The sequence below is a fragment of the Arachis duranensis genome, chromosome 7 (genome assembly GCF_000817695.3).
Source record: "Arachis duranensis cultivar V14167 chromosome 7, aradu.V14167.gnm2.J7QH, whole genome shotgun sequence".
NCBI classification, from domain to species: Eukaryota; Viridiplantae; Streptophyta; class Magnoliopsida; order Fabales; family Fabaceae; genus Arachis; species Arachis duranensis.
The window spans coordinates 77,536,761-77,554,269 of NC_029778.3; the positions used below are offsets into that span (position 1 = coordinate 77,536,761).

Consider the following 17,509-nt stretch of genomic DNA (forward strand, 5'->3'; position numbering starts at 1 on the left):
GTCTTTTGGATATGGACTGTGAGAAGGAACCTTCTCTAAGCCCATTGACTAACCCCATTATTACTGCCTCGGTGGGCAGGTCTTGAATCTCCAAACATGCTTTGTTGAACCTTTCCATATAGGCTCGTAGGGATTCTCCGACCTCCTGTTTTATTCCTAGGAGGCTTGGTGCATGTTTCACTTTGTCTTTCTGGATAGAGAACCTCATCAAGAACTTCCTCGAGAGGTCTTCAAAACTGGTTATTGACCTCGGAGGGAGGCCCTCGAACCATTTCATCGCTGCTTTCGACAGAGTTGTCGGAAAAGCCTTGCAGCGTGTCGTATCAGAAGCATCAGCCAGATACATCCGGCTTTTGAAATTGCTTAGGTGATGCTTTGGATCTGTGGTTCCGTCATAAGGGTCCATATCTGGGCTCTTGAAGTTCCTCGGAACTTTGGCCCTCATTATGTCCTCACTAAAGGGATCCTCCCCTCCTAGGGGCGTTTCTTCTCGGTCGTCGCAGGAGTTCCAACCTTTGAGGGAGGATTCTAACTTCAAGAGTTTTCTTTCTAACTCTTTCCGTCATTCCATCTCCTCTTTTAGGTTCTTTTCAGTCTCCCTTTGTCGCTCCCGTTCCTGCTCTAACTGCTCCAGGCGACTTTGGTGGACGTGGACTAATCCCATGAGCTCAGTTGCATGGGATGGTCCATCCTTCTCGGATTCGCGCCCTTTTGAGGAATTTACCTTCGGATTTTTTACTCCGGAGGTACCTTCCCTATGAGGGTCGCTGGTTCCCTGGTGGAAGGCCATGTCTGCGTTATTGTTTCCAGTGTCCAGATTCTCTTGTTCAGAATCTGTCTCCACATGTCCTTCTTCAGGGGATCTATCCGCCATCACTGGTTGATCTCTCGGGTCCCCGGCAACGGCGCCAATGTTACGTTAGGTAACCGGAGATTAATGGACTGGATGGCGTGGGTTGGCCCAATCGTTCGTAAGAGGAGGTCTTCGAGTGGGTTTGCACCTTGAGGGCCTCCGTCCGACTTGTGAGCGTGAAGGAATGGGGGGTGGTACCTGCAAAGACACTCCGATGCCTAAGTTAGCAAGAGTGTGAGCAGGTCTAGAGAGTATTGGGACTTAGAGATACCTGAGGGGTGTCAGGGTATTTATAGTGGTGAGCCAATAACCACCGTTGGAGTAATGCCACTTTTCTAGGGTGTTAACTGTCCCTTTATTTTAGGGAAGTTAAGATATGGCCTATGGAAGTGGGTAGAGAGATTCTTGGGACAGTTACTCATTTGAATGAGTGCTTATCTGCCAACTAATCCTCGTTCCCGACTTCCTTTGAACAGGTCGTGTCGAGCACCGACTTCGTATACGAAGATTGATGCTAGGGGAGGTCCAATCTCTTGGATTAGGCCTTTCGCTTTGAACCTGGGCCTTTACTATTGGGTCAGGGTATGAACAGATGGGTTCTCGTCAAAATTAAAGATATTATATAATTTAAAATACAACCATACTAGAAATATATTAAAATATATAATATATAATAATAATTGAGTTAGGTGACGATGGTCATAGATAAAGTTCTGGTTTGTTAATGTTTTAAGGAGAAAAAAATTCTTAAAATATTATAAGGACTACAAAAAATGTTAAACGACTTCAATAAATTTTTTAAGACAACAAAAAAAATAATTTTTTGTACTCATATATAATATAAATCATCTTGGTTTTTATCTATTTTTTTTTTTTAAATGACTCTTCCAGTATTAAATTTTTATTTCTTAGCATTTTATAAACACACTTTTACAGCGAAACCCAAAGTATTTGTTATAAGCAAGAGGGAGAGAACCGTTAACATAATGGAACAACAGCATGGGGAAGGAGAGGAGTGAGGAAAGATAGATAGTGGAAGGTAAGAATATTACCCTCTTTATGGAGAAACAAGCCAAGATTTAGGCAAAAAAATTGTGGACCCAGTAACAAAATAGGACCAAACCAGCAAAGCCCATTTCAAAATACCTCACAAACTAGCAAGACAAAAAGCCCTGACCCAAACCAGAGGCCCCAACTGACCCTGACTAAATTTTGTCAAATAGTAAACAAAGCAACCTTTCCCCGTCCAAAAAAAAAAAAAGCAACCTTTCAGAAAACCAAAATAGCCAAACAAGGATTATTTTACCTACCAAATCTTTTCTTATTATCGTTGATTATCAGAATTTTCAAGTTCATTAACTCTTGTCATCTTGTGGTTTTCCTTATAGCGAATAAAACAGGTGACACAACACAATGTATCAATATCTAAGTGTAAGAACAAGTAATATGAAATATGAAACATTGAAACAAAGTTGTAATAACTTGACTTGCAAGACATAGACTCCCATATAAATCTATAACATGCTGACAAAGAAGCATTTTGTATTCACTAATCTTCTAATATTGCTTTCACTAAAACAAAAAGAAAACAGTGCTTCATCCAAGTAAATTAAATACTGTGATTGTGATGAACTTAAAGTCAACTACTTGTAGATATTAGATACTGCAAGTAAACACTTTTAACACTATCATGCTACAGGAATCACCCTCCATTTATTCTATAAATTTAGGTTTTTAAGTGATAATACCATTCTTTGGTTTCACAGTTCTGTGTTGCAAAGGTTGGTAGGTGCTACTGAAGAGGATAATGAGAAGTTTCTGTTGAAGCTGAGGGAAAGAATAGAGAGGTATATGTATCCATTGTTAAAGAGTTTAATTATTTTTTTGAACAGTTTTAAATTGCAAAACTTTCCTTTTCCTTTGAATATTTTCTAAAGTTGGAATAAAAGCTAGCCTATAAGGGAAAAGAACCACTCTCCTTATATTATATACAACATCAAGCATCCCATACTACCCGATGTGCGACTTTGAGCACCCCATAATACCCAAATCCCTAATACATTGTGTTACGGTTTCTCTAGTATCCTTACTGTTAGGCAGAATTGAGTGTAGAAAATAAGGGTAGAAGGGAAGAACAGAATAACTGAACAGAATATTATAGATTTAAATGAAAGAAAAACAAGAATAATTGACTTTCGAGAGGTCAATTCTCTCCCTCTAGATTTTCACTCCACTTATTTTCCTCCTACTAGCTTTCCCAGCCTACCTATTTATAATATCTAATCCTATAACTACTGTCCTAAAGATGTGGAGTTTCAGAATTTAAAATTTAGTTTGCTACTTTTTCTCCTCTCCTTTTATAAGTATATTTAAAAGGAGTTAAATCCCTATTATCTCTCTGGTTTGTTGCAATACCCCCCCCCCATGAAGAGCCACCTTGTCCTCAAGGTGGAAAGAGGGAAATGTTGTTTGTAATGTTGCTGCTGACTCCCAAGTGTTCTCGAAATCTGGCAGTTCTTTCCATTTGATAAGGACTTCAAGATCTCCCTGATTGTTGTAGCGGCTGTCAATGGCTTGTTCAGGTTCTACCAGCAATTCCCCTTCTTCAGTGAGTGCTTCGGGTAATGGTTGAGGATGTAAGGAAGGTCCAACACTTTTCTTCAACTAGGAAATATGAAAAACAAGGTGTATTCTTGCGGTGTCAGGTAATTTCAGCCTGTAGGCCACTGCTCCAATCCGTTCTAGCACCTCAAAAGGACCATAAAACCTTGCACCTAACTTTTGATTTGATCTGGCTGCCAAAGATTTCATCCTATATGGCTGAAGTTTGAGATACACAAAGTCTCCTACTTCAAAAGACACATTACGTCGTTTCTTGTCTGCACTTTGTCTCATTCTGTTCTGAGCCCTATTAAGCTGAAATTGGATTTCATCTAGCATCTGATTTCGTTCCTCCAATAAGACCCTTACTTCTTCTACTGAAGATTCCATCCCTCCTCGTAATAAAGCTGGAGGTTCCCTGCCATATAAAGCTCGAAAAGGTGTCATCCGAATAGAGCCATGGTATGAGGTATTATACCAAAACTCTACCCAAGAAAGCCAAGCTGGCCATTGTTTAGGTTTAGCACCAGTTAAGCATCGCAGGTAGGTTTCCAAGCATTTATTCACCGCCTCAGTTTGGCCGTCGGTCTGCGGGTGATAGGCCGAGGACATCTTCAAGGTAGTACCGGCCTGTTTAAAAACTTCAGTCCAGAAAGCACTCATGAATATTTTGTCTCGATCGGAGACAATTGACGATGGAAAACCATGGAGGCGTACCACTTCCTTAATGAACAAAACAGCAACATCCTTTGCCGTAAAGGGATGTGAAAGTGGGAAGAAATGAGCATATTTAGTCATGCGATCCACCACCACAAATATTGTATCCATTCCATTGGCTTTGGGTAATCCCCCTATGAAATCCATTGAGATGTCAGCCCATACATTGGAAGGAATTGGCAGCGGTTGTAGGAGACCAGCAGGTTGCAAGGTAGAATGCTTGTTCTGCTGACAAATTTCACAACCTTTAATAAAGTTCATCACTGCTGCCTTCATACCCTCCCAATAAAGGATAGCAGAAATCCTCTTGTAAGTTCTAAAGAAGCCCGAATGGCCTCCCAGCCTGGAGCTATGAAATTCCAACAGAATTTTTGGAATCCATTTAGAGGTTTTTGCAAGCACTAACCTCCCTTTATATTTGAGTTTTCCATTTATTAATGCAAAACCGGGTGTAGTTTCTTCCCCCACTAACAACTTCTGCATAATCCCATTTAATTTCTCATCAGCCAATACTTCAGCCTCCATATCATCCCATTCTGCTGCCATGGAAAAAAGACAGGGAGGAGAAATGAAATTTCCTAGAAAGGGCATCAGCCACCCTGTTTTCTGTCCCTGCCTTATATTTAATGTCAAAATTGTATCCCAGTAACTTGGATAACCATTTCTGCTGGCCTTCGTCTGCTACACGCTGATCTAATAAAAACTTCAAGGACTGTTGATCAGTAAAAACTGTGAACTGCTGTCCCATGAGATAGTGTTTCCACTTTTGAACAGCTAGAACAATTGCCATCAACTCTCTTTCGTAGACAGATTTCTGCTGGGCTGTTTCCGAGAGTTTTTGGCTCATAAAAGCAATTGGCCGACCCTCCTGCATCAAGACAGCACCCACTCCCTTTCCGGATGCATCGGTTTCCAGCTGGAAAGGTTTAGAAAAGCATGGAACGGCTAAAACCGGAACGGAAACCATAGCTGTTTTGAGCTTTTGAAAAGCAGAGTCAGCATCCTTACCCCAATTAAAAGAGTCCTTTTTGAGAAGTTGGGTGAGAAGAGCAGCAATAGTACCATACCCTTTTACAAAGCGGCGATAATATCCGGTTAAGCCCAAGAAACCCCGCAAGCTGCGAATATCTTTTGGTGGAGGCCAGTCAAGCATATCTCTAAGTTTCTTAGGATCAGCCGCCACCCCTTCGGCAGAAATAACGTGGCCAAGGTACTCAATACTCGGTGCTTCAAAACAGCACTTCTTTTTATTTACCAATAAATTGTGTTGCCTCAGTACCTCAAAAATATTCTGCAAATGACCTCTGTGGCTAATGAGATCCTTGCTATAAATAAGGATGTCATCGAAGAAAACTAAAGCAAATTTTCTGAGGAACGGACGAAGTACAGTGTTCATGAGGGCTTGAAAAGTGGATGGAGCGTTTGTGAGGCCAAAAGGCATTACAAGGAATTCGTAATGGCCGTCGTGGGTGCGAAAAGCTGTCTTATGAATATCCTCCTCCTTCATTCGAATTTGATGATATCCGGATTTGAGATCCAATTTGGAAAACACTGTTGCACCATCGAGCTCATCCAATAGCTCCTCTATAATAGGAATAGGAAATTTGTCCGGCACCGTGATCTTATTGAGGGCCCTATAGTCGACGCAAAACCTCCACCCACCATCCTTTTTCTTTACCAAAATTACCGGGCTCGAGAAGGGACTTGTGCTGGGCCGAATAATCCTAATCTGCAGCATTTCATCAATTATTTTTTCCATTTCTGCCTTCTGATAATGTGGATATCTGTAAGGTCGAATGTTTGGGATCTCTGCACTGTCTTTTAGTACTATAGCATGATCGTGTGTTCTTTGTGGAGGAAGACCATATGGGGACTGAAAGACATCCTCAAATTGCTGCAAAATTGCCAAAGTTGCTGACGAAACAGATAGTTGGGCTTCTGTAGAATCGGCAATGAACACAGGGGTTACGAGAAAGCCCTCTTCATTATTTCTAAGGGCATTTAAAGTCACTTTTGCACTAGCTCGACTTCTCCCTAAAGAGGGATCACCATGCAAAGTCACCTTCTTCCCATTCAACATCCAGCTTAAGGATAAGGCGTTATAATCCCCTTCAAATTTGCCCAAACTAGCAATCCACCCCGCACCCAAAACAACTTCAGAACGTCCCAATTCCATCACCAAGAAGTCCTCTACAATAGAAATTCCCTGTACCAATAATTCCACTTTTTCACAGCCACCTAACCCATGCTCTATTGCTCCATTTCCAACCTCAATTCGGAAAGGAGGCAGGTGTACCAATGGCAAACCCAGTATGGAGACAAGAGAAGATGAAATAAAATTCGCCTCAGCCCCTGGGTCAACCAACACGACCACCCCAACACCATTTATAGTAGCTCGTACCTTCAAAGTTTGGTGTGATGTAAGTCCCCAATAACTTAGAGAAGAGAGACGAAGAGAAAGACTGTTAATGGTTACGACAGGTTCGTCCGAGGCCAAATCTTCGCAACAATCCTCGGGTTGTTCATCCTCCTCCCCCAGGAGAATGAGTTGTTGATGTCTGAACTTGCATGTGTGGCCAGGATTCCACTTGTCCCCGCAGCGGAAACAGAGACCTTTGCGCTGTCGCTCACTCCATTCCTCATGTGAAATCCATCGTGATGAAGGCTTTGTGATATTAGTGGTGGAAGGGGCCGAGGAAGTATTGGATTCTGTTTTACTATGAGGGATGGATGTGGGCTGTTTAGTTATGGAAGGAGATTGTGAAGTGTGCTGAGCCCAATTATTGGATCTGGCACCGCTCCAGCCCAAACGGTTAGTATTTTCATTTCGTCTTCCTCCTGGGTGCGTTCCTTCTGTACGCCACGCTTCATTCCTCGACTCTAACATCATGGCCCTATCCATCAGGGCCTGGAGGTTTTCAAACTCGGCAACTCTCATCTCCGCTTTGATCGACGGTTTGAGTCCTTCATGGAACATGCACAACAAGGTATCTCCCCCCAAATGTCTATGTGCCCTAGCCGCTATCTCAAAGTCTCTCCGATACTCCATAACCGACCCATGCTGTCTCACCTGCAATAATGGCGCAAGAGGATTCGCATCTGCACCAGGCTCAAATCGTTTGAGCAAATCTTGTTTGAAACGAATCCATGAAGGGAAGGTGGATTGAGACTCCCACCATTCAAACCATGTTAAAGCTTCCCCATGAAGTGCAAGCACCGCGTACTCGAGTTTCTCTTCCACCTGAATCCTCGATATGCGAAAATAACGATCCATTCGAACCAACCACCCACTCGCATCCAAGCCATCAAAGGAAGGAATGTCCACTCTGCGATTGAGATCACCCCTGTTTGGAGGTGGATCTCGCTGACGCCCGCCACCCGGATCGTTGATGCGCGAGTTCCCACCGCTCGAATCCTGTTGTGGGATTCGCATTACTAATTCATCCATCCTTTGCGTCATCGTTTCCATTATTCTGTTTTGTTCAGATCGAAACTCATTCAACTGTTTCTCCAGACTCTCAACCCGATCCTCCATCGCACCTCCGCTGCGTGTGGAAACCATTCACAGGAAGAAGCCCAGATCGAACTTCTGATACCAATTGTTACGGTTTCTCTAGTATCCTTACTGTTAGGCAGAATTGAGTGTAGAAAATAAGGGTAGAAGGGAAGAACAGAATAACTGAACAGAATATTATAGATTTAAATGAAAGAAAAACAAGAATAATTGACTTTCGAGAGGTCAATTCTCTCCCTCTAGATTTTCACTCCACTTATTTTCCTCCTACTAGCTTTCCCAGCCTACCTATTTATAATATCTAATCCTATAACTACTGTCCTAAAGATGTGGAGTTTCAGAATTTAAAATTTAGTTTGCTACTTTTTCTCCTCTCCTTTTATAAGTATATTTAAAAGGAGTTAAATCCCTATTATCTCTCTGGTTTGTTGCACATTGCTTTAAGGTCCTCCAAGTTCTGGAAAAACCACACTCCTTTTGGCTCTGGCAGGAAAGCTTGGTCAAGATCTTAAGGTTAAAGTGCTTCTTTCATGTATGCATCAATCATATAACCTAATCAAACCACTTATATCCAATTTTTGCTGATAAATATGCTGCAGGTTAGTGGCAGAGTTACCTATAATGGCCATGAAATGAATGAGTTTGTACCTCAAAGAACTGCAGCATACATTAGCCAGAATGATGTTCATATTGGAGAAATGACTGTGAGGGAAACCTTGGCTTTCTCAGCAAGGTGTCAAGGGGTTGGTTCAAGATTCGGTTAGTCGAATTTCACCCTAAATTGTTCTTGTTGAAGAAGATAGCTTCCATATCTGTAACCTGTAGTCTAAGCATGACTTATAATTACTTTTTGCTATGTGCAGACTTGCTTTCTGAACTAACAAGACGAGAGATAGCAGCAAAAATTAAACCCGACCAAGATATCGATATATACATGAAGGTGAAAGGAACTATCTCCATGCTCCACTGGAAAATCTGCATAGCAAATTATCAAGCATTACTATTTCTATAGAAATGAACTTCAGCAATTGATTCTATTATACATTACCACCTTAGCCATACTCTTTCCTCCTAAGTTCAGTTAAACTGTTAATTTTGATTGATACACAACCTTTTGATCTTATTGGCTTTCTAATAATACTAGGCAACAGCATCTGAAGGCCAGGAAGCAAACCAGATGATAACAGAATATATACTAAAGGTGACATCTTCAACTTCAAGTAGTTCTGAGTTCTGATTTCTCACAATATTGCATCATCACAAACGCAAATACTGTCTTTATGGTTTCTACTATTTATCTAATTTGTGATTTACAGATCTTGGATTTAGAAATATGTGCTGATACTCTAGTAGGGGATGAAATGTTGCGCGGTATATCCGGAAGACAAAGAAAGCGTGTTACCACAGGTAGTGATCAAACTCTTAGTCCATCAATTTTGTGTGTAATTCTGTTTCAACTTTTATGTGCATTATTTGCAGGGAAGATGTTGATTGGTCCGGCGAAAGCTTTGTTCATGGATGGCATATCTACTGGGCTAGACAGCTCCACAACTGTTCAAATCATGAAATGCCTTAGACAAATTGTTCATATTCTAAAGTGAACTGCATTTATAGCCTTATTGCAACCAGAGCCAGAGACATATGAGCTTTTTTCATTAAAACAAGATGCTACATTTTTCAATTTTTCTTGCAGCTTTTCCTATTAAAGCGTGGAGGGCAAGAAATTTATGTCGACCCATTAGGCCGTCATTCTTACCAACTCATCAACTACTTTGAGGTATAATGTGTCTCAAAAAGCTCAAAGATCATAAAGAAAAAGACAATTATATAACTGCTTATAGTTTCTACTTTTAATTAGTCTGTTAAAGGGGTCAATAAAATCAGAGATGGATGTAACCCTGCAACTTGGATGTTGGAAATCACAACTCCAGCACGAGAAATGGATTTAAATGTTGACTTTTCTGATATATATAAAAATTCAGAACTTTATAGGTAATCTTCTTTGTAATCTTACTCATTTTTCTACTAAACAACTTTGATATTTCTTAGTTATTATAAAAGCTGTGTTCTTATGCTGAAAAAATGTTTGCCTACACCTTAGGAGAAATAAAGATCTTGTAGCAGAATTGAGCAAGCCTGCTCCTGGTTCCAAGGAACTTAGCTTTCCTACTCAATATGCACAACCATTTTTCATCCAATGTATGGCTTGTTTGTGGAAACAACATTGGTCATACTGGCGCAATCCTCCATATACTGCTGAGATATTTGTTCACTAAATTTGTAGCTTTGATGTTTGGAACCATGTTCTGGGATCTTGGATCCAAAACGTGAGTTACTATCTTGATTAAATATTCTGAATTAAGGTCAAGAAATTTGTAGGACAAGAAATCTGATCCCCTTTGAGTTAACTTGTAGGACAAGAAAACAGGATCTGTTTAATGCTATAGGTTCAATGTACAATGCTGTTCTCTTCAACTTGGGGTCCAGAATGATTCTTCTGTTCAGCCAGTGGTTGCCATGGAAGGAACCGTCTTTTATAGAGAAAGGGCGGCCGGAATGTATTCGGCCTTCCCATGTATTTTCACAGGTAATTTGATTAATCTTTTGGGAAGTTATAGTTTCAGAGTTAAGAGTACTAATTAATGTAACCTGATCCATTTTGTTTCACTCTAGGTTCTAATAGAGCTACCATATATTCTTGCACAAGCTGTAACATATGGCCTCATAGTTTATGCAATGATTGGATTTGATTGCAAATTCTTTTGGTATATCTTCTTCATGTACTTCACCTTCTATGGCATGATGGCTGTGGCCATAACCAACATGTTGCTTCAATTGTGGCTAGTGCATTCTATGCAATTTGGAATCTCTTCTCGGGATTTGTTGTCCCTAGACAAGTACAAAATGCAATGAATAATTCCATGTTAGGAAATTATGTACATACTAATGGTGTTCTTTTTTTATGTCAGAGCAGTGCTGTGTGGTGGAGATGGTACTATTGGGCATGTCCAGTGGCTTGGACCTTATATGGATTGGTTGCATCTCAATTTGGAGACATAACAAGTAGAATTGAGTCAAATGAGTGGAAGAGTTTCTGAGGAGATACTTTGGTTATAGAGAGATGATTTTGTTGGAGTTGCTGCAACTCTGGTTGTTGCTTTTGCTGTGCTCAAGTTTCTGTGAAACTCTTCAATTTCCGAAAGAGATAGAATAGAAATTAGAATACATGCTTTCAAGTTTCAAGTCCAACATTGTATAAATAAAAAGAGTTCGTTGTTTAGTTTTATATCCAAATCCAAGGAGGTACAGTTTTAGTACTCTCCCTCTGTACTTTAATTTGGAAAGACTGAAAAGAAATTTGTTATTTACAAATATTTAGTTGTATGTTATAATTCTTAACAAATTTTAGTCATCAAATTAATTTTTAATCTTTTATTCGTAATAATCTTCCTATCAATCTTCTATATGCTGAAACATCTGGAATTGGATCTCCTTCTCTGGCACTCAGTTTGATGTTGGCATCTATAGGAACAAATGCGGGCTTGCATGTCATGAAGTTAGTGTCTTCTAACAAGGAAATGGTATATTTCCGTTGAGTGAAAGAAATGCTTTTGGAAGAGCATCTCCAATGGGGTGTTTTTAGAGTATCATTTTTTATATTTTCAAAAAAATTGATTTAGAATTGAAATTTTTATTGGAGTTGATTGATGAAATGCAGTATTACCTTAATAGAGAACTAATAAAATTTTGCTATTCATATAATTATGTTAAAAATAATTAAAAAAATATAAAATTCTACTTGAATTGAAACTAAGCATTAAAGGGACAAGTTTCATTTCTAATTTTAAATCATTATTTATGACAAATAGTCATACAAATGTTCAAAATGAAATTGAAATTAAAACTGGCATTGGAGATGTTCTAACTAATTAGTTTAGAGTTGGTCTAATTTTGCTTGAATATAGTTACTTAAATGTGGTACAAAGGTTTGACCTTAGTATGTTTTTAAATTCAGTTTTGTTAAGTAAATAATGATTTTTGTAAATAATGTGAACAATAAGTTCTAAAATTGACCCAATAAAGTAAAAAAACATTCCACTCCGAAATTATCTCCTAAACTTTAACATTAGGATAATCATTTGCATACTTAGTGAATTAAACATCCAGCCATTATTAACTGTACATGAGTAAATCGAATAAAAAAAATAATGAACACAATCAAGAGAGGCTAAAGCATTAAGCATTATTATTGTATTAATCCATCTCTTGAATTAGTAAATATATAAAACTATAACAAATGTAGGATTATTCAAAATAATAAATGGATAATTTTTTTTTTCTTTTTCGTACATCAAGAGAGGCTAAAAATAGAGACCTTTACAGAGGAAAGGAGAACAAATAGCATTTGAGCTATATTTCATTAATTATCTTAAATAATTCTATAAATATAATATAAATATCAGTTATTTTTTGTGAAATATTTTTAAAAAATCCAAACAGAAGATTACCTACAAAAAATAAGTACAAGTTAATTCATTCTCAATCATTGAATTTATCGTCACCAAAAAAATCATTGAATTTATCTTATTATTTATAAAGTGGAGCTAAGGGAGATATAGGGAGGGAGGAGCGGCAGTTGCGGTGGTAAGATGGTTGGAATCATTCTGCGGTTCTCCGAACTTGATAACTTCTTTTACGTAGGCAGACAACACAAGTCTCCTCCATTAACAAACTTATTATTCTGCAGCAACAATGATGGAACCACACTCTGCTCCCACGCCCAAGAAGTATTCTAAGAAACCCAAATGTCAGTTTCTTTCTTCCTTCTTCTCCTTTCTTTCCACACTCTTTTATTTCTCTCTTATTAATTACTTTTTAATTGCTAGATTCAAAGTTCTCACAGCAAGAACTTCCTGCATGGAAACCAATCCTAACACCTGGTTGGGTAGGTATATATATTATATTATAATTCTACCAACAATAATGCAATCATTCATCATCTTTATTCTTTTTCAATTCCCAGGTCATTTCCACATTCACTGTCGTAGGAATCGTTTTCATCCCCGTCGGTCTTGCTTCATTGTTTTCATCAGAAAGCGTAATATATACATATCTCTCTCTCTTTAATTCACCAGACTATGCTACATATTCACCAAAATCAGCCATCAATATAAAATAACCACACATATACTTATACACAAGTCGCTAATTTTAGTGATTGATTTTGGTGTACGAATGGATGCAGGTGGAAGAGGCTGCAATCAGATACGACGATAAATGCCTTAACGAGATCCATGCTCAAAACGCGGTGGCATTTATCAAAAACGACATGACAAACAAGACATGCACGACATCATGGACCGTTGAACGCAAAATGCAAGGCCCTATCTTCATCTATTACCAGCTTGATAATTACTACCAGAACCATCGAAGGTATGTGAAGAGTAGAAATGACAAGCAGCTAGTGAATCCGGCATCTGAAGGAGACACAACAAATTGTTATCCGCAAGACAAAACCAATGGTAGCATGCCAATTGTTCCATGCGGCCTCATTGCTTGGTCTCTCTTCAATGACACTTACAAGTTTTGGGTCAACACCAAGAGTTTGACCGTCAACAAGAAAGACATATCATGGGGGAGTGATAGATCCCACAAATTTGGCTCCAAGGTTTATCCCAAGAATTTTCAACTTGGAGGTCTAGTTGGAGGCGCGAAACTCGATGAAAACATGCCTGTACTGTTATATCTACTTGATCTTTTTCTTTTGATACACTGACAGTGTAAAATAGTCGTCTTAAATTTTTTAAACTGTTTGATTTTATGCATGAATTAATATGTACCAGTTGAATCAACAAGAGGATCTGATTGTTTGGATGAGAACGGCAGCACTGCCATCTTTCAGAAAACTGTATGGGAAGATTGAGACTAACCTGGAAGTGAATGATCTTGTAGAAATAGTGATAGAAAACAATTATAACACATATGAGTTTGGTGGGAATAAGAGGCTCATTCTATCAACTGCAACTTGGATTGGTGGAAAGAATCCCTTCTTAGGCATGGCATACCTTTTTGTTGGTGGGGTATCCTTGCTCTGCGCTATAGTATTCATACTACTCTATGTCATCAAGCCAAGGTAATATAAACAAAATGCTATCATTTTTATTTACTTAACTTCTGAATTTCAAACTTATTTTCCATTCCAAACTTATGTGCAGGCCTCTTGGGGATCCCTCCTACTTGTCTTGGAACAAAAATCCAGGGATTCTAAAATGATTATTGCTATAATTTTTCTTTTTTACTTCATTAGGTGTATATAAACATTGTGATGTGAGTGAAAGTAACCATGCTGTATGTGTTCCGATTCTCCTATTGAAATGAAATTTAATAGGACTGAAATGAAATTTAATTAATAATGACAGAGACAAGTAAACCAAATAAATGTGTATGAATGCCTAAAATGACTAAAATATATTACAATTGTGCCTACATTTAGTAACAGGAACAATGAATAGAAGAAAAATAAAAGTCCCAAGTTATTGGTTCCTAAAATCTACTGCCATTTATTATTAGCATCAGTTTATGCACCTGCCACCATCTTTAATTCCAAACAATTTGGTGAGCCATTTACTGATTCATACTTTAAGTCATTCCTCCAATGGAACTTATAAATTAATGCCTGTTGGGCAAATTCAGGAAACAGTTGAGATCAATTTCGTCTACAATTATCTAACCTTGCCCTTAAACAATTATCAATTTGATAGCTCCAGAAAAATTGAATGTTATTTGTACACAAGCAATAGTAACTGATATAAATATAACAATACTCCTTAGCTTGTTCTTTTCTCCTTTAATACTCAGAACGTCCATCAAACTCTGCAATAAACACTAAGTTATAGGAAACATCTACCACCACCACTCCTATTTCATTCCACCTACTTCATTCATAAACCATAAAACCATAATATTCATAGCTGCCATCACTACTCTACACATCACTGAAGGAACACAAAGAAAGATCAATGAATCAATGGACTCTTCCAACTCACCTGATCCCACACCATCTTTTGACTTTAGATCCACAACTCAGAACAGCAACTTCTTGAGAAGCCTCTCCACAAAAGAAAACCCTCTCACAAAGCTACTTCAATCCCCTCCTCGCCTCTCATGTCCTACGCTTTCGCGCAGCCTCCAAACCTCTCCGGTTTCCTCTCCTCTCCATCATCATCATCATCAGAACTCGCCTGGTCTACACCGGCTCCGAATCCAACCTTGTCAGGTTGTGGAAGCTCCCTGAGTTCACCGAGTACGGCCAACTGAGGACCAAGGCTTGCAGGGTGGTGGCTCTTGAGGTGTCCAACGACACGGTTTATGCAGCTTATGCTGATGGCAAGATTAGAGTATGGAGAAGAACTTGGGATAAGGTTTTGAAGCATGTTCGTTTGGCTTCCATACCTAAGACTGTTGGCTATGTCCGCAGCTACATCGCCGGCAAAGACAAGACAGTAAGTATATATAATCATTCATGTGTCTCCTTCTATCAGCTATGAAATAATTTCATATCATAGTATCAGAGCTTCTATATTTATGTCTTATATTAGGTGAAAACTCAAGTGCAGTCGACTTCGAAGTTAATAGGTAGATGAAAATTTAGTCAAATTAATCAAATCATCTAACAACTCTCAGTTATCAACTTCACTTAAAGTCGACTACACCTGAGTTTCGACCCTTATATTAACTACTAAACACTAATTAAATGCAATTATCAGATGAAGCATAAGGGGCTAATCACATCAATGGCGATTAACACAGCAGAGGACATTCTATACACTGCTTCCCTAGACAAAACAGTCAAAGTATGGCGAATCTCTGACTTGAAGTGCATAGAGACAATCAAAGCTCACCCGGAGCCAATCAATGCCATCATTGTAGCTGATGATGGAGTTCTCTACACTGCCTCCGACGACGCCACGGTCCGAGTTTGGCGGCGCAACTTCTGCAGCCACGACCAGCCCCATTCCCTGACAGTTACCTTGCACGCCAAGCATTCTCCTGTAAAAGCCTTGACGCTTACCCCGGACGGCGCCATCTTGTACGGCGGCTGCACGGACGGCTACATCCACTACTGGCTAAAGGGTTGGTTTGCAGGGCAATTGCAATATGGTGGTTCAATCCAAGGCCACACTCATGCAGTTATGTGCTTGGCTAGTGTGGCTAAGTTCATGGTTAGTGGGTCAGCTGATTCAACAAGCAGGGTTTGGGCTAGGGAGCAAGATGGCCAACACACTTGTTTAGCCGTTCTTGTTGGCCATAGAGGCCCAATTCGGTGTGTAACTGCTTTCATTGGAGGAAGGTTGGTTGATGATAACATTGAAGATACTTGCACTGTTTGCACTGGTAGCCTTGATGGTGTCTTGAAGCTTTGGCGTGTCACTCATTCCAAGAATCTCGATACTAATAATACTAACAATCATAATCACTGCTCTTCACATTCTGCCGCTAAGTATTTTGAACTCTAACAGAGACTTCAATCAGCACTAATCTATTGTAACCACTTGTTTCCTTGGAGTTATGGTAGTTTTATTGTATCTTTGTTAAACTAAATAGAAAGTAATCAAGTTTAATGGAATAGGCAGTGTAAATGAGAAGGAATGATCTATTATTGAATGAGCTTTCAAGTTTGAACACTTGACATCAAAACAGACCAATAATAATACGGTGAAAACTCAGGTGTAGTCGACTTCAGTCGACTTCACGTGAAGTCGACTGAACCTGAGTTGTCACCATAATACAAACATAAAAATGAAAGTGAAATAGATTGAATCATAATGCAAACACATACAACACACTACACTATTCTATTTGGCCAAGCCTTGTGTTCTGTGACTGCATATGTAAGGCATCGTTTGGATGTGCAGCAACATGATGATGAGTATTTGTTTCTCTCCTCTTTAGAAAGCGGTAAAGGCCATAACATAGCAAACGCAAAACACAAAGAATTGATATGGAAACCAAGGCTGATAGAAGATACCCTACAATTGAGTTGGAGCGCTTGCACCCAAACACAGCTCCAAGACACACCATTGCAGAGTAGTGATTCTGTAATTGGCATCCTTCAAATTTAATCGATGCACATTTAAGTTATATTATTATTATATTATTAAACGCGTTTAAAGAATATGCAAATATGAGGAAATTGGAAAGTGTGTGGAATAGTATATGCTTGCCTTCATGAGAACCGCTATAGTCCCTTTCTTGTTAAATAAGGAATAAGTACTCATGATCTCATATTAACCATTTTTTTCTTCTATTCAATTTCCAAGGACCTCCCTAGCCATGAATTCAGCATTCTTATATTCTTTTCTAAGTTGTATTCCACTTAATATTATGCTTTCTTTTTTTTCTTTTAATTTCCTCCGCTTCTCATTTTATCATTTCAAGATACAAAACAATTATATTGTTCCATTCGTGACTAATTTATTAGATTTGCTTTAAATAAAACATTTATTAGTATCCAGGATGAAGTATTTTGATATTTTGGTAGAAACATTAAATACAAATATATACTACTAGTAAAACTTTATAAGTTAGGAGATTAAGAAGTTCATCTAGTTAGTAACTGAAAAGACTAAAAGAGAGCATGGTACGTGATGTGATGTGATGGGAATCATGTGAAGAACAACAAAAACAAAGAGAATAATAATAATAATAATAATAATAATAATAATAATAATAATAATAATAATAATAATAATAATAAATAAAATAGAAATTAGAAGGAAAAAAAAAGAAATAAATATAAATACAAGAAATAAAGAAATTCATCA

General features: G+C 38.6%; 2 protein-coding genes and 2 pseudogenes across 2 annotated transcripts; all 4 read left to right on the forward strand.

Moving 5' to 3' along the window:
* Nucleotides 1-2,427: 2,427 nt before the first annotated feature.
* Nucleotides 2,428-9,456, forward strand: LOC127740607 (ABC transporter G family member 34-like). Its single transcript, XM_052251746.1, has 6 exons — nucleotides 2,428-2,491; nucleotides 8,285-8,444; nucleotides 8,549-8,625; nucleotides 8,830-8,886; nucleotides 9,002-9,092; nucleotides 9,165-9,456. Exons 2-6 carry the CDS (start codon nucleotides 8,318-8,320, stop codon nucleotides 9,284-9,286), a joined length of 474 nt encoding a protein of 157 aa, XP_052107706.1. The 5' UTR covers nucleotides 2,428-2,491; nucleotides 8,285-8,317; the 3' UTR covers nucleotides 9,287-9,456.
* On the forward strand, nucleotides 9,331-10,952 carry LOC107459519 (ABC transporter G family member 40-like; annotated as a pseudogene).
* A 1,365-nt stretch (nucleotides 10,953-12,317) lies between these two features.
* Nucleotides 12,318-14,028, forward strand: LOC107459815 (ALA-interacting subunit 3-like). The gene is made up of 7 exons (XM_052251745.1): nucleotides 12,318-12,329; nucleotides 12,433-12,492; nucleotides 12,572-12,630; nucleotides 12,709-12,783; nucleotides 12,931-13,419; nucleotides 13,529-13,818; nucleotides 13,901-14,028. Exons 2-7 carry the CDS (start codon nucleotides 12,438-12,440, stop codon nucleotides 13,956-13,958), a joined length of 1,026 nt encoding a protein of 341 aa, XP_052107705.1. The 5' UTR covers nucleotides 12,318-12,329; nucleotides 12,433-12,437; the 3' UTR covers nucleotides 13,959-14,028.
* A 684-nt stretch (nucleotides 14,029-14,712) lies between these two features.
* Nucleotides 14,713-16,213, forward strand: LOC107459733 (protein JINGUBANG-like; annotated as a pseudogene).
* Nucleotides 16,214-17,509: the final 1,296 nt, after the last annotated feature.